At 42.0% G+C, this 27,176-nt stretch overlaps 1 protein-coding gene and 1 long non-coding RNA gene across 5 annotated transcripts in view; both read right to left on the bottom strand.

Moving 5' to 3' along the window:
* The window catches only part of LOC133266482 (uncharacterized), a 530,354-nt gene that overhangs the window by 414,554 nt on the left and 88,624 nt on the right, over positions 1-27,176 (bottom strand). The gene's annotated exons all lie outside the window — the stretch shown is intronic.
* ZFAT (zinc finger and AT-hook domain containing) overlaps positions 1-27,176 on the bottom strand; it is a 529,595-nt gene that overhangs the window by 435,984 nt on the left and 66,435 nt on the right. For 3 of the 4 annotated variants that reach the window (XM_061447690.1, XM_061447688.1, XM_061447689.1), the window contains exon 16: positions 20,357-21,715. In XM_061447690.1, coding sequence (XP_061303674.1) covers positions 21,476-21,715 — 240 coding nt within the window. In that variant the 3' untranslated portion in view covers positions 20,357-21,475. Of the gene's footprint in view, positions 1-20,356; positions 21,716-27,176 lie in introns of those variants that run through there. The other variant, XR_009742419.1, reaches the window with a different exon arrangement.

The following is a 27,176-nucleotide window of genomic DNA, read 5'->3' as shown; positions in this document are numbered from 1 at the left end:
TGGGGGATATAATGAGTCACAAGCTGGAGAAAAGTCAACAATATCCTAGTATGTGAAAAGGTAAAAATGATCCCGGGTGCATGAAAAGCAGCTTGCAGCCTAGAGAAGATGTGAAGCTGCAAACCTTGCTGTAGACACTGATTAGTATTTCTAATCATATAAATGTTTTGCTGACACAGTACTGCGAGCCGGTCTCACAACAGATGGATTCATAGATGAACTGTTTGCCTGAGATCATGCTAAGGAGGTCAGGAGGATGTCACAGGGTGAACAGTCATATGGAACCGTTCTATAGAATTGCCACTGCGAGTGGCATCCTTTGCCACATTTGGTGGGCACCTGCATCCACCCAAGGGTAACTTACCAGACCCACTACACCCATCCATAACTTGGATGAATTTGTTGCCATCAAACCAAGCCTGTGGTCATGCTGTGAAAAGCAAGACCATGGATTAATGCGCACAGTGCACCAAAAGCAGAAGATGACAATGGCCACAAGAATACATCTCTCCTCCTCATGCAGCCCTCGTAAGGCCAGTTTGGGTAATTTATGACAGAAATAGGTCAAATGGGGGATGGACAAAGAATGCTGCACTTTGAATTTCAGCATGACCAGTTCAGGTGAGAACACTCCCAGTGAGAATTTCGAGGCCAATATCACTGAAAGACGTCCACATGCGGGTTAGATCATTATGTGCCAGGAAGGCTTTAGCTAAAGCTGATTTTATCTTTGTTGAGTCAAAATTCACTAACAAGCTTATGAGATTCCCAGTCACTGACAGATCGCTGTGAAGACAGACACCAATTCCCTGCAACAGCTTTCATAGAAAATGATGATACAAAAACAGTCACGTAAAGAGCCAGAACAGACTTCTCCTGATGGGAAACATTCCTAATTACATCTGGTTTCAGACCTACATGAAGCAGGCTGCTTCCTTTGCCAGAAGCATTTGAGGGCTGTTGTAAATTAAAGCAGAAATCTCCCAAGTTTAAACCACACAATCTACAAAACCATATTTCATGTGCATCAGGCACTTTTCAAAATCAATGACAACCATTTAAAGCAGGCAAGAGATCATTCTAAAACTCACTAGCAACTGCAATGGATTTATTAGTTCAAAAGTACACTGATATGGAAATAGCGTTTGATGTGGCATAATATATTCTATAAGTTCCATTTCTGAAGAAACGTATTATTTAAGCTGCAATTTCTACATACAAAAGAACAAAATATGTGATAATAGATGTGGGCCAGCAAAAAATACATATAAATAAATCTGGGTTTTTTTCTAGGACTGGAAATGCTTGTCAGAAGATGCAGTAAGTGCTAGGGCAGCAGATCTTAATCCCAGCAAAGAACAGTCCTTTCTTCAAAGAGCATTTTATGCATTTAAAAAATAGAGACCTACTTCTGTCTCTTCCAGCTTGTATATCAGAAGAAGAAAATGTTCAGTACCTGGCTCAAGTGCAGCTATAGATGTAGCTTTAGTGACAGAAGTATTAGTGCAGTAGGCAGCATGTAGGCGGGTTTTTACATAGTGAGTTGATGATTTCCTTACAAACTGACCAGGTTCCACGTTGTGAAGAGGCATCTCTAGCCCTGTATAAAAAACAAAAGGTTGTAAGAGGTGAGTCTGACTGGTAAGTGTTGCAAAGGGTAATGGAGTATAAAATGAAGTATCCTGTCTGGTATCAGACACGGAAAAGGTCTCTGTAGAGATCTTTTCAGTCTGTAGGTCTCCATAATCTGTAGGCAGATTATGGGGATCAGGACTCCATGATCCACAAAGCAAGACCTCCTGCTGCTTGTTCTCCCGTATGGATCAGTGGTTTTAGTTGTTAATCAAGTGACTTTTACAGGAAATGCCACATCCACATGATGGGTATACAAGTTTGAGTCCTCTCAGCCTGGGGAAGGAATTGAATGGAGGTCTCCCACACTCTGGACACTCTATGGAAAAGGTAGTTCATATACAACGTTAACTCATCTCAACGGAGAGGATACAACACAGGTGTCCTCTCTGCAAGAAGATCAAATGCTCTGACCACACAGCAGACGGACAAACACAACATGTAACACTACATCAAACACTTGTATTTCCTTTGTTTGCCTCCAGGCTGCTCCCAGTCAGTATGAAAAACACCCCTCATCTTCCACCAGAACATTATTTCACCCCCAGAGAGGGAACCTTGCACCACAGCAATCCCTAACCCCCAGCCATACAGATATTAGCATCTTAACAGATCTCAAACTGTTCTAACAGAGGTTAATAACTGCAGGCGGAGAAAAAACTACTAGGCAGTTAGTGAGCCTGGAGATGGACCAGAAACCTGGAGTCAAAGGAGAGGTATGGCCAATATACACACATCCTGAATTGCTCTAGGGAAATACTTGCTTTTGAAGTAGGGATCCTACAGCCCTGCGACCATGGGTGGCTTCTACCGAAGTGATTTGCTCAAGGCAATGTAGAAGTGTGGCAGAGCAAGGAGCAGCATGGTAGAGCAGTTAAACTGGGTCCTTCTTGATTTTGCTCCTGAGCAACTGTAATGTTAATATGCTGCTGCAGCCACAAAAAACAGACACAACATCAGAGCTACAGGAAAGAAACTTTTTTAGCAATGCCTGGCAGCAAGTTAGTGTAAGTCAAAGTTCCTCCTCTGTTCTCGCCCTCCCAGTAAACAGGCCCAGTGAAATACCAAACAAGACACATAAGCACTAAAAAGTGAGATTTTGAAAGCATCAGTACACTTCTGGTAATCCCAGGTGTTATTAATAGCATCAGGATAGGCATTTATTTTCCCCATGCTGAAACGAGAGTTTAATCCCCTATTGATTGAACCTGAAATGCAGGACACGCTGCAATTTACATGATTGATTCGCATTCCTTGAGGGAATCAAGTCATCTGTAAACCAAATTCTTTCTTCCCTTAAGGTCCCTGTTAGATAAATGTCTCTGTAAGCAGAATATCTTCTTTAAATTAAGGGCAAGAGGGCAAACACACTGCTAGCAAAAGCAGGCAGACCTGCAGTGAAGTCCAAGAGCAAAAACTGACCTGATGGACATTTCCTTAAGTTATGGGAAGGTGACTTGGCTTCAAGAAAAACAACTTTTTTAAGACTGAGAAGTTAAATGATTCCATAGAAAAGATACACTTGACAGCACCCAGAAAATTATATTCACCTATTTATATAGATGAAGAATGCACTTCTTTTCTAAAATAGCAGGTTATTGCAAGAGCCCAGTCTGGTGCCCAATTCAAACAGCAGGGATGTGCTCTGTTTTCAGAAGGTGCCCCTACTAAAACTACTAGTCTTCACTCGGGCGTAAAATGAGAACCTTGAATATCCCAGTTACTTCATGAACGGAAGACTGGAAACATGTTCAGAAACTGCAGATAAATCACCTTAGGAGTAAAGCCAGAGGGAGGAGACAGCCCAGGGTGCCTCTGGTGCGTGTGCTTGTGATCGACAGCTCCCTAAGCATTCTCTTTAAAGGCCTCACGTCAAAGTTTCCCCAGTCTCTTGACAAACAGTCTTTGCTGCTTTCAGCTCAGCAGGGGAAAGTGTGATAACTCAGAAGGGCGAAACTCAAAAGTGTTTCTGGTTCATTTGAAATAGCAGCAGCCATGAGTAGGTAATAGAAAACAAAGTTCTTCTCATTGCTGTGAATCTCAGTGATGGCAGGAATGATAACATTTCATTTTTCTTCTACCTTTGTCATGCAAAGATGAAGTGCCTTGGGGAGGGAAAGGAAAATACAGCATTCATACATGTATATATTTATTTATATGCTGAATGGCAAGGGTAAGGAGTTGGGGATAGCATACCGGTGAGCTTTCTGATCTACAGCATTCAAAGCCAAGAGCTAAGTAATTCAGTAATCATAGAATCAGCTAGGTTGGAAAAGACCTTTAACATCACCAAGTCCAACTGTTACCCCAGCACTGCCAAGGCCACCACTGAACCATGTCACTGAGGGCCTCATCTACACGGTGTGTGAACACTCCCAGGGACGGTGACTCCAGCACTGCCCTGTGCAGCCTGTTCCAATGCCTGAGCACCCCTTCTGTGAAGAAATTATTCCTGATCTCCAGTCGCAACCTCCCTTGGCGCAGCTTGAGATCATTTCCTCTTGTCCTATCGCTTGTTACTTGGGATAAGAGACTGACCCCACCTTACTCCATCCTCCTGTCAAGCAGTTGTAGGGAGCGATAAGGCTCCCCCTGAACCTTCCAGACGGAACCCCCCAGGTCCCTCCACAGTTCCCCATCACACTTGTGCTCCAGACCCTGCACCAGCCCCCTTGCCCTTCTCTGGCCCTGCTCCAGCACCTCCATGTCTCTCTTGTAGTGATGGGCTCAAATGTAAAGTTTGGATCTGGTTCATGCCAAAATCTCATTTATATTTTCTGATTTAAGTGAAAGTGGGCAACCATTTCCTGCCTCAAGAGTGGATGCAGCCTGGCCCTAGGCTGGCCTGTTTCTGTCCTGCTAGCAATATACCACCTCAGATTGATGAAGCGTGCTGTCATATTATACAGACACCTCTTTGCAAGTTGCACATGAAAGTTGTGAGTAAAAGATTTGTTACTATAGGGTTTCTTTTCTGCCTTTCCTTTTTATGTATTATTGATGGCTTACGTGAAGAGATTCATGACGTCCCTGTGCACAGTACCTTCCCAACAGGGGAAGCTGTAAGGAAATTACTGTTGGACGACACCTCCATAAAACAAGTCCAATGAATTACTTCTTCATCTTCTCCACAGAGGATGACTTTTACTCATTCACCGTTACAAAGCCCTCTGGTTAAATTTAACTATGGAGAAGGTGAGCGCTCTTTCTACTCACACCAATGTCGTGGCCATTGGGAGGGGGTGGGTGAGGCAGCATTTGGGAAACATGTTTCCAAAGCCGTGCTGAGTCCTTGGAATGAGCCTGGATATTCAGTTCAATTCCCTTCTTCCCAAGTAACTTTTCATTTTGATGTGTTCCTGTGCAGCCGTGTCTCAGCTGGATGTAATAGTGCCAACATTTTGAAAGGAAAATTGCTTTCCATTTCTCACAGTATTTCATGCATAAAGCATCCCTTACAATCAGAAAATGCAACTGCTCCGCCTGTATAGAGAGGGCAGTTATTGAGCCTTCAGGAAATGAGTGGGCTGAGGTCTTCTCTGCATTTCCAGTCTTAAACAGGACAGATTGATGATCCTTACTGTCATGACCAAGGGACCCAGGACTGCACTGGCACACGGTAGGACTAAGAAAAGAAGGATGATGATTCTTCCCTGTGAGGGTGCTGAGGCGCTGGCACAGGGTGCCCAGAGGAGCTGTGGCTGCCCCATCCCTGGCAGTGTTCAAGACCAGGTTGGATGTGGCTTTCAGCGACCTACTCTAGTGGAAGGTGTCCCTGCCTATGGCAGGGGTTGGAACTGGATGAGCTTTGAAGTCCCTTCCAATCCAAACCAGAATCCAAACTGGAATCTGTAAATTTAATGCAATGAAACTGAACTGAGAAAATGAAAAAGCATCAGGTGTTTTCCATAGCCCCAGTATGTTCGTTTCAGCTTGTTTGCCAGTCAGAATCATGCAAAGAAAGATTTACTATCTATGACCAAGAGCAGTTTATTGTGTCTGTTTAAACGGCTATGAAAGAGCTTTCGGAGGAACGTGACGCTCTATTTATGTGGTAGGCAGCACTGCAGTAGCAGAAGACATATTTCTATTCACTCCTTGTGGGAGGTGAGGGTTTTATTTTTCCTTTTAAAGCATGTTAGTACATAATGTTGTCGGAAGGTGCCAGACGATGCCATAAACACAAATCCTCTGTTCATTTGTCCATTAAACAGCTTGGGCAGACCCCTACGCCTGAAGGACTGCTCCTTACTGACTCATAGACCTGCGCGCCAGTGGTGGGAGTGGATCACTTGATTTAGTTGAAGATGTCCCTGCTCATTGCAGGGGTGTTGGACTAAATGACCTGTGAAGGTCCTTTCCAACCCAAGCTATTCCATGATTCTATGATCATCTTCTCCCTCACAGGGAGCCTGTGCTGATGCTGGACCATGTGTACCTGCCTCTGTGCATCTCATCCTGGGAGGTACAGCCACTGTTCTTTTGTTAACACAGATATCTGTATCACATTCAACTCCAGTTGGATTTATCACAGCCTCTCCTTAAACCTGCATGAAGTTTATCCTTGCTGTATTCAGAGCCCAGGAGATGAAGTCCTCAGAATGACTGTCGAGTATGAACTTCTTAACAAAATATCACATCCAGGGATTGACTGTGACCTCCAGTAGTGTTTCCCTTTGTGTTTTCTCACTTTTATTATGCTGAGGATGGGCTCAGCTGCCTTTCTGCAGCCGTACAGTGTAGTGGTTTGGATGAGATGGAGTGTGTGAGCTATTGTGTAAACTGAGGATTAGAGCAGGCCAGGAACAAATGCTTGTCAGAAAACCAGTCAGACACACAGAGTGTCTCCTTCAACCCAACAGAGCACGAAACCCTTCACATCCCAGAAGGGTCCCTGCAGTGTCCTACAAACCACCCTCATGGAAATGATGACCAAGAATGTCCACATCCTTGTGCTTTACAAATCATCTCCAGCATTATAAGTGCACCTCAGACACAAAGGAGGTAAAAAAAGGGGGCTAATTTTAAGCCATCAAGACTGTTTTCAGGCTGTCAAACCTGCCTTTGTGAGGGGGAAAAAGAAGGAAGGGACCTAAGAGCAGTTGAGGCAGAATTAAAGGCTAGCAAGAGCACATCCAGTACAAAGTGAGATGTTATAAATCCTCAATTCCCTTAAAAACAGTAACGCCAATCATTTCAACTCTGTTATTTACTGCCTGCTTACTCGGCTGCCTTTCAGTTTGAGCACTTGAGGAGAAATTTCTCTGGACAACAGATCAGCAGCGATCAAACTTTAAAACCCAGCTCATGTCTTTAATTCCAATATCTCCTGTATCCTGTAATGAGACAAATGGGTATTCCATTAAAATCTAACACAGACCCAGTCTCCCAAGTTTGCACAAGGTGACAATTCAGGAAAAGAAATGAAGTAAAATAGAGTTTCTATTATTGGATGGGGCTGGCAAGGAGAGAAACTTGAACATTTGCACTCAGGGTTTTATATAGAGGGGGTTTTAAAGGGAGAAAGAGATCCAAAACATTTAGCAGGGATAAAACTGTGCAGAGACTGTTCAGAACTCAGGCTGTGTCGCTCCAACCCTGCTCCCTTATTCGTTGGAAATAGAAGCAACCAATGCAGAATGCTCCATCTTCTGATTAAAAAGAGAAAAGAGGAGGGGAGGGAACGGTTATCTCTGTGTTTGCAGGACAGCACACTGGCATCTTTATTTTCTCCTTGATTTGGTAACTCACTTTTACAACTGCTCATTAATATTTCATGCTGCTTCTAAATGTCAGGGCAGCCACTGCTCCTTTGTCACTCTTTACAATGGCTGAGTGACAACAGTGGCTCTGACTCCAGGCTACTATCGGTGACTATCTGCCTGGAGAGACACATCACTGCCCTTCCTTTGTCACTCAGTCCCTGACACAGTGTGACAAATGCTGACATGCCCTGTCATTGCCTTCACCCTCCAATAACAGAGACCTGCCACTTTCCATTGCGCGGTCTGCACTCTTGTCCCCCTAAAGAAGCAGCTGGATGTTAATGATGCTTGCTGACGTGAAGGGCTGCTTCTGCCAGATGCTTTTCCTCCGGTTACATATTCGGATTGACCATGCTTCAGAAAGCACAGTCTTTAAATGGTGGTCTGGGACCAGCATCCAGCTTCAAGCTTGTGTGATAATGGTGTCTCCAGGGGGTTGAGGAGGAAAAAATGGTCTCTTTTTTAGCAAAAGTGATAGGAGACAGTGCCAGGTTTTAGGACAGATCATAAAAGTCCATAGATGGGAAGAAGCCTGTTTCCCATCAGTGCCAAGGAGCTCTTAGGCCTGAGCTGGCAAGGTGCAGTGTAATCCCAAAGCCAGTGCAGGGTGGTGCACGCCAGATGTCCCATGTACCTTCCTTCCATGCTGCAGCATCACAAACGGCTTTGCAGAAGTTCATAAAGGAAACGATCCTTCTCCCTTTCTCGGATGCTTGGAAGGGTTTGTTTCTGACAGGCAGCACAAAGTGCTCTGGGGCTCCCTCTGACCCTGACAGTAACTTGCAGCCCCCTTTCCTCCCTGCTTGCAATAAGGTGCACATGCTTGATGCATTCAGATAAAACTACTCTATTCACTTGATGTGCGATATCCATTACAGAGTACCTAAGCATCTGTTGGGGTTGCTGGTTCCAGGAAAGGGCTGGGAGCCTTAATGAGTTTCCTTATTTCCAGCACTTTGATCATCCCAGATAAATGGATGCAGGCAAGTGCAAAACGAGGATTAAGTCATCATAGGCAAAGATGGCAATACCAGCCTATTGAACCCACTATGCCCCTGTGCATGCAGTGCCTTCATGGGGCATATTCAGCCTTCAACCAACACACCCTTGGCAAACGCTCGCTCCGCGTTGCTATTATAAACAGAGGGGACAAGATGTAACAAGGGCATTCTTTCTCCTGCTGAGACATTGAACACGGCTTCCTTTATCCTTAGCTACAGCAGCGCTGTTACCAATTACAGTCAATAAAGAAGAGCTGGCACTTGTTAGAACAGAGCGCTCCCCAAACCCCAGAGAAAGAATCTCCTTTCTTTCACTGCAGTTTGGATCAGGCTCACAGACCTGATGGTTTAGAAAGCAGGGTTTTTTTCCCCCTCCAGTCCTTTGTTACTTCTTCATCTCGTGTTTGTGACTAGAAACCCTTTTTTCCCATCTACACACCAGTGACAGCAGGCTGGGGCTGCATTATCCCCACCATTTCCATAAAACCAAAAATGTTAATTAAAAAGCTGCACAGCGGGGCTGGAACTATTAGAAACTAGAAAGGGAACAAGAATGAGGCAGAATAGCAAACAGAGGCAGACCTTTGATGACCTTTGCACATGATGCTTTTCCCCATTAGAATACTTCCATGGCTGTTCCACGTGCTTATCACAGCTCAATTCGTCTTGCACACGGATCTTACTGAAAGGTAATAAGCAGCTCCCAGCTAGAGAGTCTATTAACGTGTAATCTTTGACATTTTTGAGTCATGGGTAGCTGCCAGACGGGTTTCTCCCTTTTACTCACTGAAATCAACTGGTTGAGGGTTTGAAGATCTGATTTCAGGTTGCATTTTGCTACATTCATCTTGAATGCGCTGTTTCCCAGTCCCGTGGTGGAAAGGGGCACTGAGTTCAGTGTCTGAAATTACCAACAGAATTCTTCTTGAGCTCAGGGGGTAACAAACTGATCCAAGGGTGACTGTGTTCACAGATTGAAATTTCCTTTTTCCATTTTCCTTTCCTTTCCTTTCTCCTTCCCTTTCCTTTCTCCTTTCCACTCCTTTCCTTTCCCCTTTCCACTCCTTTCCTTTCTCCTTCCCTTTCCTTTCTCCTTCCCTTTCCTTTCTCCTTCCCTTTCCTTTCTCCTTCCCTTTCCTTTCTCCTTCCCTTTCCTTTCTCCTTCCCTTTCCTTTCTCCTTCCCTTCCCTTTCTCCTTCCCTTTCCTTTCTCCTTCCCTTTCCTTTCTTCTTCCCTTTCCTTTCTCCTTCCCTTTCCTTTCTCCTTCCCTTCCCTTTCTCCTTCCCTTCCCTTTCTCCTTCCCTTTCCTTTCTCCTTCCCTTTCCTTTCTCCTTCCCTTCCCTTTCTCCTTTCCTTCCCTTTCTCCTTCCCTTCCCTTTCTCCTTCCCTTCCCTTTCTCCTTCCCTTTCCTTTCTCCTTCCCTTCCCTTTCTCCTTCCCTTCCCTCTATTCTGTCCCCTTTTCTTTTTTTCCTGTCCCTTCCCTTCCCACTTTCCTTTCCTCATGTCCACCTGGGGACAAATCTTCACTTCCATACCGAAGGCTCTGAGCAGTGAACAGGCAGTGTCCAGATGACTGCAGCGCCTGCTGACATTACCCTCCGTTAAGGGTTCTCTCTCTTGCTATACAAACAGCTCAGCTGCTCCTGCAGCAAGCACAGAACCCGATGCACAAAGGGAACATGATCTGAGCTTACCCTGTATTATCGAATGCAAATCAGGAGAGGTTCAGCAGCTGCTTCACAAGGCAAAAGCTATGGGGGGTGTGTGACAGGCTGGGAACCCAAGGGTTATCCTCTCTATATCCTTCCCAAGTTGCCAAGACAGCAGGTCCTTGATTTTCAGCCCAAGCAGCTTTGGCAGAGGAAGTTACAGGTAAGGAACCTTACTGGTGCTGCAAGTACTCCAGCATTCACCTTCCAGACTGGTTGGACAGAGACCGTAATTTCTCAGGTAAATAGAACCCAACTGAGATTTCAACTGCTACAGAAATGTTTCATAATGTGAAGTAAATGTCATTGCTCTGTAATTTCATTATGTGTAATAAAATGGTGCCTGTTACTTAGTAATATGCACATAACTAAATACAGCCAATGCAGTAAGCTCAGTCTTGCTCACCTTTCTGCATTAAAGTTGGATCCCCACCAGTCTCAACATAAGGATCCCATGTCAGCTCAAATGGTTGTAATTATCTGTCCTTGAAATACTATCAAGAAAGCAGGATTATAAGAAAGAATTAAACACACACACAAAAAGAACATGCTTAGTAATGTAAGAAAATACAGGATAATGTCTGAATCATTCATGAAGGCTGAAAAGCTGTAAAATTGCCCTGTCTTATGGAGCTGTGCACGTTCTACATCTTGTTTAGCTTGTTCGGAATGACTGCAATGAACTGTCAGCTGTATCCAGAAGAAAGGCTACCAGAATGCTGTAATAGCTTCAGTTACTCTGGGCCACTTGCTAGAAACAGCGACAGCCCTGCAAGTCGTTCAGCTCACCTGAATGTCATGTAAATAGGTGGGTGTTTGACACCAAGGGATGTCTTTTTGGTGATTTCTCTTAACACTGCTGAAAACCAGGCAAGATAACAGCAACGTTCAGGAAAGAGTGATTACCATCATTGTGTTAATGGTGGTCACAGAAGAAAAGCTCAGGCCCAGTGAGCTCTGAATTGAAAATGAATTTTGCAAAAGAGGTAAGGAATAAATGGGAGAATCTGAAGCCCAGACCCATAAGGAAGTGATTTACTGCAATTTTCTGCGGACTATATAATCCTAAAGCAGAAGGATTCAAGCCTTTTAACAGAGAGCTCTGCCACATTAATATGTTTGCTGCATCACCACCACCAAGTGCCTCTACCCACTGTAATATGCTGCCCCCTGGTCAGATGAAATGGCTCACACCTCAGGTTCAGTAGATGGCCAATTAAATCAAGCTGATAAAGCAGACAAATTCAGCCAAAGGAAAATTAAGCTGCACAGAAGATACCGTTGCCAAGGCAGAAATGAAGCACACGGAGCAGATGCAGAGAAGTTGCTTCACTCCCAGAGAGCACAGTGCTGGCCACGGCAGGGAAACGCAACCAGAAATCAATGGCAATGTGTTCTACACACTGAACAAGAAGCCGTGCCATGGAATGCATGACCCAAACGCTGTGTTTGCTGGAAGTAAAAATGAGACAGAGACAGACCTTGTTCAAAGGACAATCCAGCAGGTAAGTTTACCATTGTTTATGGAGAGTAGATCAATGTAAGAAGGCTCCCAATGAGAGAAGGAATTACTTGCAGTCGGCGTTGCTGGTGTATGTGCAGAGAAGGTCACCGTGGGGCTGGAGCAGGAGGTGAACAGACTGAAGTTTCTATTACACAGTGTTAGATGGAAATGCAGAATAATTACTTTTGCAAGCTTGCAAAGGATTAAAGTGATTTAAAGGGGATGAATCTATCTGGAGCCCACTGCATCAGCTGCGTGACAGTAATTAATATGCAGATTACTTTGTATTAAGGCAACATTCTCCTTTCAAACTTTCAGTGACATTTCAGTGGCACCTCAGGCCTTAGAATAGCTAGATATAGTGTGGAAGATGTCTTCCAAATTCCTAACATACCGATGAATTAATTTTCCAGGCTTCTTTTTGATGCCAAACAACTTAATTTGGGATTTAAAGTTCTGGTTTTACAATACAAATTTAAGTGTTTAGGAAAACAATGTTCAAGTGACTTACGAATATACGTAGATATAGTATATATACTATGGGAATATATAAATATAGGGATATATATACACTCACATATACATAGGGATATATATAGCTGTAGCACATAGATCTATAGATAATAGGGATAGGTTGTACGTGCTTTGGCTTTGTGCTTTGCAGCTATGTAAAGGCCCCAGAGAACATTAGACATGCTTAAATGGTCAAGCTAATTATTCCCACCTATTCATACTGCAGTAGCACTCACAAGCCCACGACGCACGAAGGTCCAACTGCTTTATTCACCCCATCAATCAGACCTGAAGCTGCATGGACAGAGCTGGGTGGTTGTAACAGGCTCCATGGGCAGTCCCAAACAAGGCAAGGTGATGACTCAGGTCCGAGATTCACCCAGGGAACACAGTGAGGAGCAGCTGGAGACTGAGCAGGAGGCACAGCTGCAGACAAAGCTGCAGGGAAGGTCTGAGGTCCATTCAGGAGACTGGGGCAGAGGCAGGACTGGAGACAAGCTACCTACAACCGAGGTCCAAGGTCCTTTTAGGAAACAAGGCCAGGCAGGTCTCTAAAATATCCACGGCATTTCCAATGTTGATCCCAGCTCCCAAAATACTTCTGTTGTCTGTTGTACTGTACTGTACTTACTAAGCATATGGTTAAACCAGTCATGATGTAGGCAAGTGCTCTTGACACCCATGCTAAAAAAGGAGGAACAAAGACTGGAGCCCAGGTTTTGTTACCTACTGCTTGATTTTCAAATTATTCATGATATTCAACACTTCAAAGCACTCCTCACCTCTCACAGCCAGGACTTCTATATCTGTGTGGTGTTCAAGTTCATCATCCTATCAGTTTCCTTCTTAAGATTACTAAATATTCACTTTCACTCAAAAAAGGAACTGCATCCTTATTTAAGGTGTAGGTACCCATCACTAACTAAAGATGCTGCTTTACCCTCTACTATTTTTATCTTACAAATGACAAAGAAGGACGGTGAGAAGGACTCAGAAGGATTGCAACACTACTTGCAGTCAGCAGACAACCTTATTATAGACAGCTTTCTAAGTTTTGTGTTATAATGTAAGCAAGAGTTACATGTAGGGAGAAATGCTTTACTACTAGTTGCTCATATCTGCTAGGAAAATATGCATGCCATTACTACCCAGCTCCCACCTCGATCCACTGTGCCGTTGGATGCTCACTTAGTGGTGATGAGCCCCAAGCTCACTGGCACTGGAGAATTCGTTCTGGGTTTTGTGTGCTGATGCTTCATAATCTCTCTATATGCGTAGCTAATTTTGGGTTTAGCTCTCAATCTCTAAAACCTCCTGAGAAGTGGTGTAATTCCATTGGTTCCCATTTTCATGATACACGCTCCCAACACATGCAATTATTGCACGCCTAATTGGCAGCCTCACATAGGCTCAATTATTACTTTCTAAATCAGGCATTTAACTAGTCCTTCTAAATCACTGGGAGGGTGATTTACACACAAATTCATACACCCTTGTGATGTCAGCCCCAGTGCAATGGTTTGGGTTTGTGTTAAATCACACATCATCCACACGTCGACGCCTTCTGTTTGAGAAGCTGGATCTATCTCAGAAAAAGTAAACTCCTTTAATACACTGAATCCTTTGAACAAGCACTAAGGAACTCCATACTCTGGTTTTAATACCCAAGCTCATTCAGCTTTCAGCTCTCCAAAAGTATTTTCACTTCTAATGGCAGTAGCAAAATGAATGCTATCAAGGCTAATCAAAAAGGGGCACCATTTCCAAAACAAACTGTAAAAGCATTGACTGCCTCTGTAATCCACTGTAATGGTTTGTCCTTTATTTCATTGCTAGCTCGTAAAGAATATTAGGGATGAGGCAGTTCCTATGCCCTCATTCCCATGTGTCTTAGGTGTTCCTGTAAAGTAGACTTGCAGTGTACTTCATTAGGGTGCGTGACACAAAATGATCCCTTATTTTCCAGATGATAACATTCCTTGAATTGAAGAAAACCACACAACAAACCTTGCTCTATAAATTCCCATTAATAGCTTGATTTCATTCCAAAACACTGAAGACCTTTTGATCCCTTTTAATTTACCGAGGCTGATAAAAGTTATTTCCAGCTTTCCAGAAAAATTTATAGCATTCCCAAAGCCAGGCAGAGCTCTGTGCAGTGCAGTGACTGTAATTCCCCTCTTCATCCACCTTCAACAAACAAGACTGTAAAAATATTTTTATGGAGAATAAAAAGGTCATTTATGGCACTGTCAGAGACGTTTATTTTGTGCTTCTGTATTTCACTGCAGCCACTACTCACTTCAAGCCTTCTGCTGGACTTTTCAATGAGGAATAAGTGACATAAGAATAACAAATTTATTTTGTTATTCTTTAGTTTGTCAAAGTGACAATTCCACTCTTATTTCACATCCCATTAATGCCCATCCCATCAATTCCTTCCAAGCAAGCTCTGACAAGCATCCTTGTTCGGTGTGGCTCTGAATGTGAAAAGGGTCTTATCTCATTTTGTTCTCCTTTGCCATTATTAAATGCTCAGAAATCTGATGTGTAAGAGAAACCTTTGAGGTCAGCTGCCCTGTTCTTCCCACCAGGCTCATTCCTAATGTCTGGCTGCATTTTGCTCAATGACACGAGCAACTCATGAAGAGGAGCTTCTGCTATTTCAGGTCCTACCTTCCAAGCTAATAGCTCTCCCCAACAGGACATTAATCCTGTTATTTGGCCTAGAGTTTCTTTTCCTTGACAACATTCTTATCATCCCATGTGTTTGTATCATACTAAACCCTGCCCATTCTGCTCTGGTGAAATCCTTATATACTGTTGATGAGGGTACACATGGGCACTTGGTATCAATCACCTGCTCAACTGATGTGGACACTTCGGGGATGGTGATTCTACCACTGGCCTGGGCAGCCTGTTCCAATGCCTGACCACACTCTCAGTGAATAAATCATTCATAATATCCAGTCTAAACCTCCCCTGGTGCAGCTTGAGGCCATTTCCTCTTGTCCTATCAATTTTTACTTGGGAGAAGAGAACAGCCACCTCCTGGCTCCATCCTCCTTTCAACCTCCTTCCCTTCATCCAAAGGGTGCACATATTAAGATAAGATTTATTAGGCACATTAAACTTCATTTAGAAAGTAGAGAGAGGAAAACAGGTAGCTGCACAAAAACAAGCAAGCAACTCTTGAACTCTTCAGCTGAAGAGTAAGAATACACTGACTAGCTGGAGTCACTCGCCATCCAGATGCTGCTGCAGTTAAGGTAGTCTATTTCACAGAATCGTAGAATAGTTAGGGTTGGAAAGGACCTTAAAATCATCCAGTTCCAACCCCCCTGCCATGGGCAGGGACACCTCACACTAAACCATGTCACCCAAGGCTCTGTCCAACCTGGCCTTGAACACACCCAGGGATGGAGCATTCACAGCTTCCCTGGGCAACCCATTCCAGTGCCTCAAAACCCTTAAAGAATTTCTTCCTTATATCCAATCTAAACTTCCCCTGTTTTCAGTTTGAATCCGTTACCCCTTGTCCTATCACTACAGTCCCTAATGAAGAGTCCCTCCCCAGCATCCTTACAGGCCCCCTTCAGACACTGGAAGGCTGCTATGAGGTCTCCACGCAGCCTTCTCCAGGCTGAATCTCCAGTAACCCAGTAATTGATTCCAACAATCTCCAGTCCTGTACAAAGCAGAATTCAATTAATTCCAAGGCTTCAAATCCAAGGGATTATGTTTACATACAAGCAGAGCATTTTTATCGATTAGAGTTTAGCAGGAGAGAAATGTGATGGTTTCCTTTCTTTGCCTCAACTGTCTTCAGCATTGATGGGGGAAACACAACAGACTTCAACAGAGTATTTTGTTAGGAAAATAGAACAAGGGCTCCATAATTTGCAGTCCTTTGAAAGATGAGGCACTGCTTTTAATCCCTTCAAGTCTAATAGGCAGGTTGAGAACAGGAGCATGTGAACCTAATGAATTATGGTACCTTTTGGAATTATAGCTGAGATTAATATGATACTGCATATTTATGTCATAATATCAAGCTTAACACTCTCAGGATGTGCCAAAATCCACCTCTGTGACTGAGTGAACATGAAAGTCTTCCAAGATGATAAGTTGTCATCATTTCAAGGAAGAAACAAAGACAAATGCAGTAGTGCCGCTATTGATGGAAATGATGTTCGCTAATGATGGGAAAGCTGGAAATGCAAACGGAGAAGCTGTCAAGCCGTGTGCAGTACAACTCAGTCACCTCAGTGTCATATTACAAATGGGAAAAGGACATTGTAGTTTATCACATTATGAGCAAGGACTGTATTATTAGCATTACCTAAAGAAACGTTGCTGCTAATGATGCAGTCTGCAAATGAGTTAATGTCTTTCCCTGTTGAAACCTTGACATCCAGCTCAAACACCCCTTCAAAAAGCAGAAACTGTAATCTGGTAATTAACTGCAATTAAGAAAACTCCACAGCCACAAACCACAAAACAAACTGTAACAATCCATTTACTCCGATTTGGTCACACCATCTGTTTCGCTCAGCTCTATGTGCACTCTGATAAGTCACTCTTATTTTCAAGCAAAAGTAAAAAACAAAACTCAATGTTCCTTCCAATTCCAGTTGCAGAGTCCTCAGTTGAACCTCACCGTTCTTACATAAACACATCCCACATTTAAGCAAGACACTGAAAGACAAGCTTGCAGTCTTTTAAGGCATAAGACTGGTTGATAATTCTTTTACCTCCATAAAAGATTAGGTGTGACTTTGGAAAAGAGTTCACCCAAAGTGGTCAGTCTTGAGTATTCAGGATGCTTTTATCCCAGGAGTTTGATATTAAGAAGGGCCAGGTGCCTAAAACTTCCTCACCTGATGAGTTTTCACATCTCCATGCACTAGACTGAAGCTTCAACAGGATGGAGCAGCTAACGATAAGCCTCCTTCACAGGCAGGCACAAAGACTTCAAGCCAAAAATCATGTCCCCATCCTGCAGGTGAGCACAGATTCAAAAGTGTCCCTCAGACGCCAAACACCTGGATCTTAAAACATCTGAATATTCCTGCAAGAATATTTCTGCTACTTTCTTCCTTTCTTTGCTGTGCTAATAGTACTTGCTCATTCTTGAGATGCAGGGGCTTTCTATGTATTTTGACTTGGGTTGTTTTTAAGTTTGTAAAACACATGACCATGTTGTGAGCAAATCTATTGCAATGTGAAAGCATTTTTCTTTTCCCTTATTAAGACCAAAGGGATTAAGTGTCATATTCTATATGGCAGTGCTAGGATATTGTGTGGACCCAGAACTTTATAGTTTTAGAAGGAATTTATTACAGCATTTTGAAAATAAGACTTGCAGCAATGTCCCCTTCTGTAATCGGCTGAAAACATGCAAATAAAAGCATGCAGGTGTATATACTCAAAGAGTGTAATTCCTTGTTATAGTAGGAACAATTGGTCTAACATCATTTCTCCAGTACTTCTATCTCTAGTTGTGATTTCATAAAACCCAAATTTGAGGTAAAACAGCAAAGTAGAAGTATGTGGTTCCTTTCTCTTTTTGTCCCATGGATTGCAGGTGAGTGATACAGACCCTGTACAAAGCTTCTATTAGTGCAGCTTCATGTAAGTTAGGATGCTACAACCACTGGTTAAATCCAGAAACAGTGCTTGGATCTAGAAGAACCACAACCAGCCACAGAACCCAAACCACATCAGAAAAGCAGGCAGATCCCATCTTCTTCTCTACTCAGGAAAGAGATATTACCTTCTGCGGATATAATAAATTAGGGATGTGAAATACTTTGGAACCTCCATTTCCCATGCCCTCTCCTGTGCCTTTTGCCCTGTGAGGTCCAAATTTTCCCCTTTGTGTACAGATGCTTATACCATCCTGTAACATGAGGTCTTTCCAGAACTAGTGCTCCTAGTTAAGTTCCTAGTAAGACCTTTTGAAGGAGACAGATTAGCACAATAATCTTATCTTGCATTAAATAAGACTGCTGCCACTAAAATGATTTACAGCTTCCTTTTTTCATTCTTTGCTTCCAAGACCTATCTCCATTCTATGCTCAACACAGTCCCAGAAATATTTGATGTGTTCTTAGCTGTGGATATCAGTTACTCAATTTATGCATGCTTAGGCTTTGAAAGACTAATATTTGCCAAGTGTTAGCCTAAAGCCAGAATACTCTTCAGGTGTCAAAAAAAGAGGAAAAAACAGAAGATCATATAGTGTAGTAAATGCTAATGAAAATGACTGGTGTGTGGGAAGAATGTATAATCTGCAGAAACAGGAGCTACTTGACTAACAAAACAGTAACAGCTTGTATCCCTGAACTGAAAAGGTCACTTAACCCTCAGATATGATTAATTGGATAAAAGGAGGTGAATCTACACCAAAAACAATCTGTGCTGTTTAGGTGCTAACAGAAGCAGAGCTTGCCAAGCTACAGATTTAATTCTTACCTTCTTGGTTGTTCTAAATCCAGACGAAAGACAACCGGAGCAGCCGTGGCCTCTCCAAACAAGCATCTGGTATAAATAAAGCTCTTTGTTCAATTTGTGCTTCTGAAAAAATGCAAATCTTTGGACACTCACTTTGTAAAGTACCGTTGCTTACATTAAAGAGGAAGTACTTATCTCCTCGTAGCATTACAGATGCTGCTATTCTAGAAAGAAGAAAATGTTTTCATTATGGAGGCGAGAAATCAATGTGCAGTACACAACACAGCAGAAAGTCCTTCCTGACTTAAGCCTCCTATGTTTCCAAACATTGCATTTCCAAGCAGAGTTAAGACCCAAACTGAAAAGTATTTTTTAAAGAATTTTTTAAAAAAGGGATAAATTAACAAAAATGTTTATGCTTTAGTGTAGGAAAATCTGATAGAACTCATAAATCATTCCTTAAATCACATTAGGTGTGCATAGCCATGACATACTGGAATTAAAATGAACAAAAAGCCCCAAATCAAAACCCTTCCTCCAAATGCAGACTTGCCTCTCACAAATGTAAGCACTGAGTCAAACTGGAAATAATTTACTTAAGAACTCTTGAGTGATGCATAGCAAAAACACTTCTGTTTTCCTACCCCAGTCGGGTGATATTAATACAATACATTGCTGAACTGATTCAGAAAGGTTTTAGGTTCGGAACATAGCTGTCTCACCTCATACGATTATGATGCTCTTCCAAAGGTGGTTTTAACCACAAGCGGGCCATGAATATTTCAGTAAATTCTAAGAAAACCTTTTCAGGCTGCTTTCTTCTATGTTAGATAACAGAAAGCATTATTCTTGCATACCAACACTGACTTTTAGCCAGTAATTATAAACCCAAAGTTTCTTCTGCTGATTAATCAAGTTGATACATTTGGTGCATCACTTTCTATAATGTTACAAATATTACTAAACACTTCATGGCCCATTCTAGTCAAGATTACTGAAGATATAAGAAACCAACACGCACATCTGTGACCAGCTCTGGCCAGTTAACACCAAAAGGCAAAAAGGTCTCCATCCAAACATAATGTCCCTGGGGCTTCTTGGGCACTTTCAAGATTAAACCAGAGGAAACATAACTACCACCAATGTCAAATGGTTTTCAGTTCTTTTCCATCCCTATCACCACAGTTGAGAGAGAAGCTACCACTAAACGTTTGTACTCTGATTGTGCACAGCCTTAACAGAACCCTGCAGAATGAGAAGAGGCAGACAACCAACTCACTACATTAACACCCCCTTGAGTCAAAAGCTTTTTTTCACTCCTCTACCCAGAACACCCGCAAGCAAGTTCAGTCACACAGAAAGGTCCACCTAGACTTCATTATGCCACTTTCTTGATTAGAGACTACTAAGTGGAGGAATAATTCGTCAAGAGTCAATGCAAACCAGCATTTTTTACTTTGCTGTGAAAGGGAGCCCAACACTTAAGAAATCAGAGCATTAGAAGACAACACGACAATTCTGTTATTCATTAATAACTTTTATAGCTCAAATTCAAAAATATTAAATCAGAAACAATTCAAGATTCAGGAATTAAAATATGGAACTATATACATGCATAATTAAGGATATCTAGATTCTTCTCAATATTTACTGAAGCTTTTTGTACAAGGTTCTTTCACATGACCGTATTTACACACTTACCTGTTTAAAACATATGAACATACATCTTTGATAGCATTTACAAATTATTTGAATAGAATTTTTGTCTAATTTGAATATAATTTTTTTCTCACTAACAAAAGAATATTTCATTGATTTGACAGATTTGGTTTCATCATATGGTACTGGACAGGTATTTATCCAGTGGAATATCATTATTCAATTATCTAAACAAAAGACATTGAACTGGTACCCAGAATTATCACATATGGCTTTTAAATACCTCCCAAACTCAAAGGATCATCTCACAATTGCAGCCCGTCTGTGGTATGTTTCGAATTAAAGTCTTGAGGCTTTGCATGGGTTAGATCCACAACGTGGCAAACACGTTCTAGGCATGAACTCAGAAACAAGAACCCTTGTAATTGAAAGAAAAATAACTGTGCTTCCAGTGAATTAAGCACATATTAAGGATGTATAAAATGGGATGTGTGGACTTTGCTAGATACTCTAGTTACCTTTATAGGATGTTTTATTGTCACAGGATAACATGGTTTTGACCGGACAGTCTTTCTGGGGATTTACAGGAATGAAGTGAGAGAGAGGGCCATGAACATGATCAGGGGGCTGGAGCACCTCTCTTAGGAAAACAGACTGAGAAAAAGAAGAGAGAATCCGGCTCCTGTGGAACCTCACAGGAGACTTCCAGTACCTAAAGGGACCGACAGGAAAGCTGGTGAGGGACTTTTTACAAGGGAAGGTTGGGATGAGACATGGGGAAATGGCTTTAAACTGAAGGAGGGGAGATTTAGATTAGACATAAGGAAGAAGTTCTTCCCTGTGAGGGTGCTGAGGCTCTGGCCCAGGGTGCCCAGAGAAGCTGTGGCTGCTCCATCCCTGGCAGTGTTCAAGGCCAGGCTGGATGGGGCTCGGAGCAACCTGGTCTAGCGGAAAGTGTCCTTGCCCACGGCAGGGGGCTGGAACTGAATGAGCCTCAAGGTCCATTCCAACCCAAACCATTCTGTGAATCTATGATTTCTTATATACAGAAAGTCCGAGGAGGTTTTGTACATAATGTAAGTTACTGATACAATCTAACCAGTCAGATCACTATCTAGTAACAAGGTCTTACTTCACAAATTAACTAAAAATGTCAGTTTGCTTACTTTCATCTAGGAAAAAAAAACACCCAATTTTTTGGCTTTGGCAAATCAAGTAGCCATCTCCTCTGTTCTCTAGAGCTCCTGCACTGTTTGTTCCACAGCCTGCTCTTCCACAGGCTGCACAGCTTCCTGAACATAAACTATGAATTCCGAAGCCTCTCCACCCTGCGTATAGACAGTGACTGTCTCAATCCCCTCCACTTCATCTGATGAAACTACCAGGTGATGCTGCTCAGACAACTCCACTGAAGCCTGCTGCAGCGTCTCTTGAATCATCAAAGTGTGGTTGGCTGATTGCTCCTCTTCTTTTACCTAAGGAGAAATTGAAGAGGTTACAGGAATTTCACCTTTCAGAGAAGTACCCGGTATCGTGATGATTACTGGAAATACAGCACAGAAATTAGCAATCAGGTCGTTTTGAAAGCAAATGTCAGCCTGACAGAGAATTTGTTGTGAGCACTTCTGATTAATAAGTGTAGAGATAGACAGAATACTGAAAGCAGCAACACAGCATCTCAATGATAACACACAGGGAGCTGCATAGTTCCACAACTTAGGTATTTGGGGACAGCTTTAATCTTTAAGCAGTCGCTCATTCAAATCTGCTCTTACTGAAATAAATCTGAAGTCAAACAATTCCTCTAGTAACAGTGAGATGAGAATTCATCAAAAACCACATGAAACCACATCTGGTGTACCCATCTCTTTCTCTTTTTTTTCCTATCCAACCCATTGCTCATCGTAAACCTTAACAGACTTTCATCAGAAAGCTGTTAAACGTAAACATTACTGAAATAGACTCCTAAGACCCCTGCTTGTGAAGCAGCAAATTTTACATTATTGAAAGGACAGTGACAGAAACAACTGTAAACAACAGCATTTTTACTGATCATTCTGCTTCCTTTCAAAAAGAAAAAGCCAGTACAATTTGGAATCTCATTGCAAAGAGTTCAAATTTGCCTGTCAATTATTAGAATACAGTACTTACAGGAATCCAAGAACAAGTATTACTTAACACATCCATGCAAAATTTCTATGCAAAGTACCCCAGGCCAGTAAAGCCACATCAAAACCTGTAAGTCATGTGGAGGAACTGCATTCTCACAAGTTAGTGATAAAATCATGTACTTTTGAGGTCAGAATGGAATAGCAATTTTTTGGTATGCAAGATATATGCAAAGGCATTTCTTAGATGTTTTCAATACATTACCACTCCCTGTGTTCAGTGGAGAGAACTGCTGCATTTCACAGAAACACAGAATTGTTTATATTGGAAAAGACCTTCAAAAATAAGTTTGCTTGCTTTTGTCTAGGAAAAAAAAACAACTTTTGGCTTTGGCAAATCAAGTAGCCATCTCCTTTATTTTCTAGGGCTCCTGCACTGATTGCTCCACAGTTGATTCTTTTACTGGCTGCATAGCTTCCTGAACATAAACTATGAGTTCTAAAGCCTCTGCACCCTGTGTATAGACAGTCACTGTTTTACCAATCATCTGTGATCAAGTCCAAATGTTAACCCAGCATTGCCAAGTCCACTACTAAACCACATCTGCACATCTTTTAAATACATCCAGGGACGGTGACGGCACCACTTCCCTAGGCAGCCTGTTCCAGTGCTTGACAACCCTTTTGGGGAAGAAGTTTTTCCTAATATCCGATGTAAACATCCCCTGGTGCAACGTCAATCTATTTCCTCTTGTCCTATCACTTGTTACTTGGGAGAAATGACCCCCACCTCGCTCCATCCTCCTTTGAGGCACTTGTGGAGAGAGATAAGGTGCCCCCTGAGCCTTCCTTTCTCCAGACTAATCCCTCTCCAGGTCCCTCAGCCGTTCCCCATCACATTTGTGCTCCAGGCCCTTCAGCAGCTCCACTGCCCTTCTCTGGCCCCGCTCCAGCACCTCAATGTCCTCCTTGCAGTGAGGGATGCAGAACTGAACACAGGATCCGGGGTGCGGCCTCACCAGTGCCCAGTTTAGGGGGATGATCACGCATCAAGTTCAAGAAAATATAGTTAACATCAGTATTGCGGCTTATGAGGGGAGTGGCAACAGAAGGGGAGAACTACAGAAGAGATTCCAAGTATGTGTTTGACTCCTTAGAGACCAGCAAGGAGAAAAAGAGGTTCTACTTATTTGTTTTCCTGCTGCTCTTTCCTAATTTCCCTTTTTTCCCTAAGCAATCATTCCCATTGTTGTACACTGTCTTTTTATTCCATGTTTAAAGTATCTGTCAGTTGAAGAAGATTTCAGACATGCACAAACCCCTTAGGACTTCCCTTTGAACTTTCACTCAATCCATCCGGCTATACAAAGCTTTTTCTTCAACAAGAACAAGTGTGTTCAAGTGTTAAATTATATGGAGGCCTGAGAGCCAGTATGCCTGTAATATATCAATGAAATATACATGGATTTTTATCTGGTGAAAGATTTACCATCTAAAGGGAATCTTGCTGTTGTCACTGACCTTAATGCAATGGCACAATCATACTTACTGGCGCTGGTTCTGGCTTTGTTGCACAAGATTCAGAGTATAGGGATAAAAGGACAGGAGTGGGCTGAAGTCCTTTCCATGTTCTATTTCTTTTACCAAGCATATCTGAACATTTTAATTGAAAGTTACTTTAAACAGCTTCTGCTGGTTGGATGCTTGCCTTGATACAGTAGATTTGCAACTGCCCTTAGAAAAGCTAATTTATATTGTCATAAAATATGGGCGCCAACAAAGTACCCTTTCCTAATGGAAGCTTGAACCCCTCTTTGAAAAGCAAGGAGCTAAATCGTTGTTGAAGGAGTCAAAGTCCTTCTCTTGTTCCTCCCCACCCTTCCCATTTTGTTTTTTTCATTATTAAAGAAACCATAAGTTGTACTGAAAGCAACAGGAATGTTGTGAATTCATAAACAGGACTCCCTTTTCATAACTGTCCCCGACTCTCTCCTGAGGCTACTGCTTCTCTGAGGCTACTTTCCTGCTCCAGTGTCTGCTCCTGCATGAAAAGCAAGAACATACACAAGATCTACTAATGAAGATCATAACAGGCAGACAAAAGTGTAACCATTAGCGAATTCAGATGCAAAGCTGCAGTTAAAGAGGTTAGATAATTAAAATCTCACAGCCTGTTACGAATCAGCTCACAGTTACAGCCCTTGATGATAGAGATCCTCAAACTAATTTTAGACACAGAGGTGTCTAAAATTTGGCCCTTCAATTATTTAATACACACTAAGTTCTCCTGTGTTAGTGCACTCTGTGTTATCCTCTGACAACGTGCTTTCAGCCAGAAAAATTACACTACATTTGCTAAGAGCTGCAAGAATGCACCACACAGTCTGAGAAGGATCTTGTACAGTCTCATTTTAGTCATTTTAATCCAAAACCCATAAATAACTTTGAATACAGTTTTCTAAGTGTATATAAATAACGAAGAAAGGAAAATAACTAAAGCACACTTGACAAGAAAATGAAATGAAACCAGAATCTCATTCAAGTCAATAGTGGTAATCTAATATTTTTTTCAGTTTTATATGCTTTTGAAATGAAAATGCCCAATAAAGAAAGTTAATTTAACCTCCCTACCTGACTTTATCGATGTGGTTTTATTACCCTTGTCATGGAGGGTAAAGAAGACTAATGCCCTTATTTCTGATGGTTCTAGCTTGCAGTATCTTTTCTGGACAGCTATCTGTAACCCTTTTAGTTTGACAAATCACCACCTTATTCTGGATATTTACATTTCAAGTCGGTTCAATGTTTACATGCTTCTGCTTGTTCCTATTAGATTGTTCCACAGGGAATCATCTCGAAGTGTTAATTTACATTCCTCAGATTGATGAAACAGTGGGACAGCTGCCATCGGAATGAATGAAGTCACTACACTCAATTCTTTTTATTGGCATCTGATATCTTTTGAAGAGTAACATCCAAGACCTCTTTTCTGTTTGAGAGGCAGCTGAAAAGCATCTGGCTGCTTACCCTTCTCTGAAGAATGACAGCAAGCAGCTGAAGCCACAAACAGCTGGCGTATTAAATCAATTCAGTACCTGCATCGAAATTCTTTACTAGATAAACGTGTCTCTCAAAAGCCAATGGGACTTTCCTCCCGATGTCTTCATAAGAAATTCAACATTTCTAACTTATAAACATTCTTAATTTAAATATCCGAGGCCCATCCATACACATGTAAGTGATATCTCTTAGAGGAATCGCTTCCTCTCAAAACAATCAAGTATTTTTAATGTGAGAGAAATTAATTCCAGCCATTAAGGAAGATGACTTACGCTTCTTCTCATCCCTGAAAAGGAGTAAAAAAATACTTGCAGTAAGATGCTAAAGCCTCTTGCTTATTCTAGAGCACATCCTGAGAAATAATATCTTCAATTTTCTTTGAAGTCAGCAGGAGTTGCAGGTCCACAGTGTTTAAAATAGTCTTGCTGGGCTAGACTCCAAACCCTCTACAGAATCTCTTCCTTTATTTCAGTTTGAAGGCTGCCTTTCAGTATACCATGAAGAAGAAAAATTAATCACAGAGATCTTGCAGGATTTTGAAACCTTACACTCGGTTACAGATGCTCCTATTTATATCATGAGAGAGAACCTTATATATGATATATGATGTAGCAGCTTCTCTACCATTTTGTTCAGTGCCATTTGAATAATTTGAACTCTCTCTGTTCTAGTTTACATATGGATATATTGTGTGAAAACCACACACAGACACACAGAGAAAACACTGCAGTTTGATCATATGAACCTCTATAATGAGCTACAAAACAAAGACAATCTGGCGCTCCATAGTTTTGGAATAATATGAGAATTGAATATGACAGACTTGCTTTGCATAACATAAAGAATGCAAGCTGGCAAACAAACGTTCATACTGGTGAGGCAGACTTTTACAAAGTCTTAGCAACTGGCTGGTTGAATATATCCTGACAGAAAGACTCTGACTAGCACCTCATCTGCAAAAAGGCTGTATCACCACATTTCCTTCTGAGGAAGTATGGCAACATTGCCATCAGTCAAGAACAGGAATCTTGCTATCTGATTTTAGCTGTTACCCCAGTTAAAACTTTCCTTTGCTGGCACTGTCACCTTAAGCATCAAATTGCTCCATGCCCTAAAGCAACCAGAAACTTGACAATCAACCTATGTGTAACTCCATGTACTAGCAAATTTTCTAGATGAACACCAGCACCAAGCATAGTGCAGTTACAAATCAGAGCCAGACCAAAATAAAAGGTGTGTTGCTGCAGCCTTTGACATGACAGCCATGCTAATATTATTATTTACTTTTGAAGATTTTTTACACTCTATAATACTGTTCTGTGATCAGCTTCAAGCTGATGTGTAATCTTTGCTGTGCATTGCTACTGCTGTCACTTTGAAGAAAGTCACTGTTACCACGGTAGGGTTTTACTGAAGCCTGAAGAGATCACACAATAAAAGGATGAAAGGAACTAAAATAAAGGGTGAAATGCATGGAAACCCTTAAGTGTTTCCTTAAGCTTCAGAAAGATCTGCTTAGTTACTGAAACACTTGATACACTTACTCTTCAGAGCAAATTATGCAGAAGTCTAGGTTGAAAATAGGTCACTATGATTTTCAGGAAGAGCGTTAACCCTATGCTCCAAAGTGTACAGAGGCAGAACATCAGTCCTGTCTCTTATTACTGAATGGGAGAAAAAGGAAAGAATTCAGCAATTCAGCAGCCAATTGCTGCTCTTTGTTGTTACCAGTGCGGTGCTTTGGACCAGAACCTGGATTGTATCAGAT

Source organism: Pezoporus flaviventris, unplaced genomic scaffold, assembly GCF_033815535.1.
Source record: "Pezoporus flaviventris isolate CSIRO_AGI_PZ_B2104156 unplaced genomic scaffold, CSIRO_AGI_Pfla_v1 ptg000007l, whole genome shotgun sequence".
Lineage (NCBI taxonomy): Eukaryota > Metazoa > Chordata > Aves > Psittaciformes > Psittacidae > Pezoporus > Pezoporus flaviventris.
Note: the sequence above shows the minus strand (reverse complement) of the source record. Positions and strands in the feature narration are given on the sequence as shown.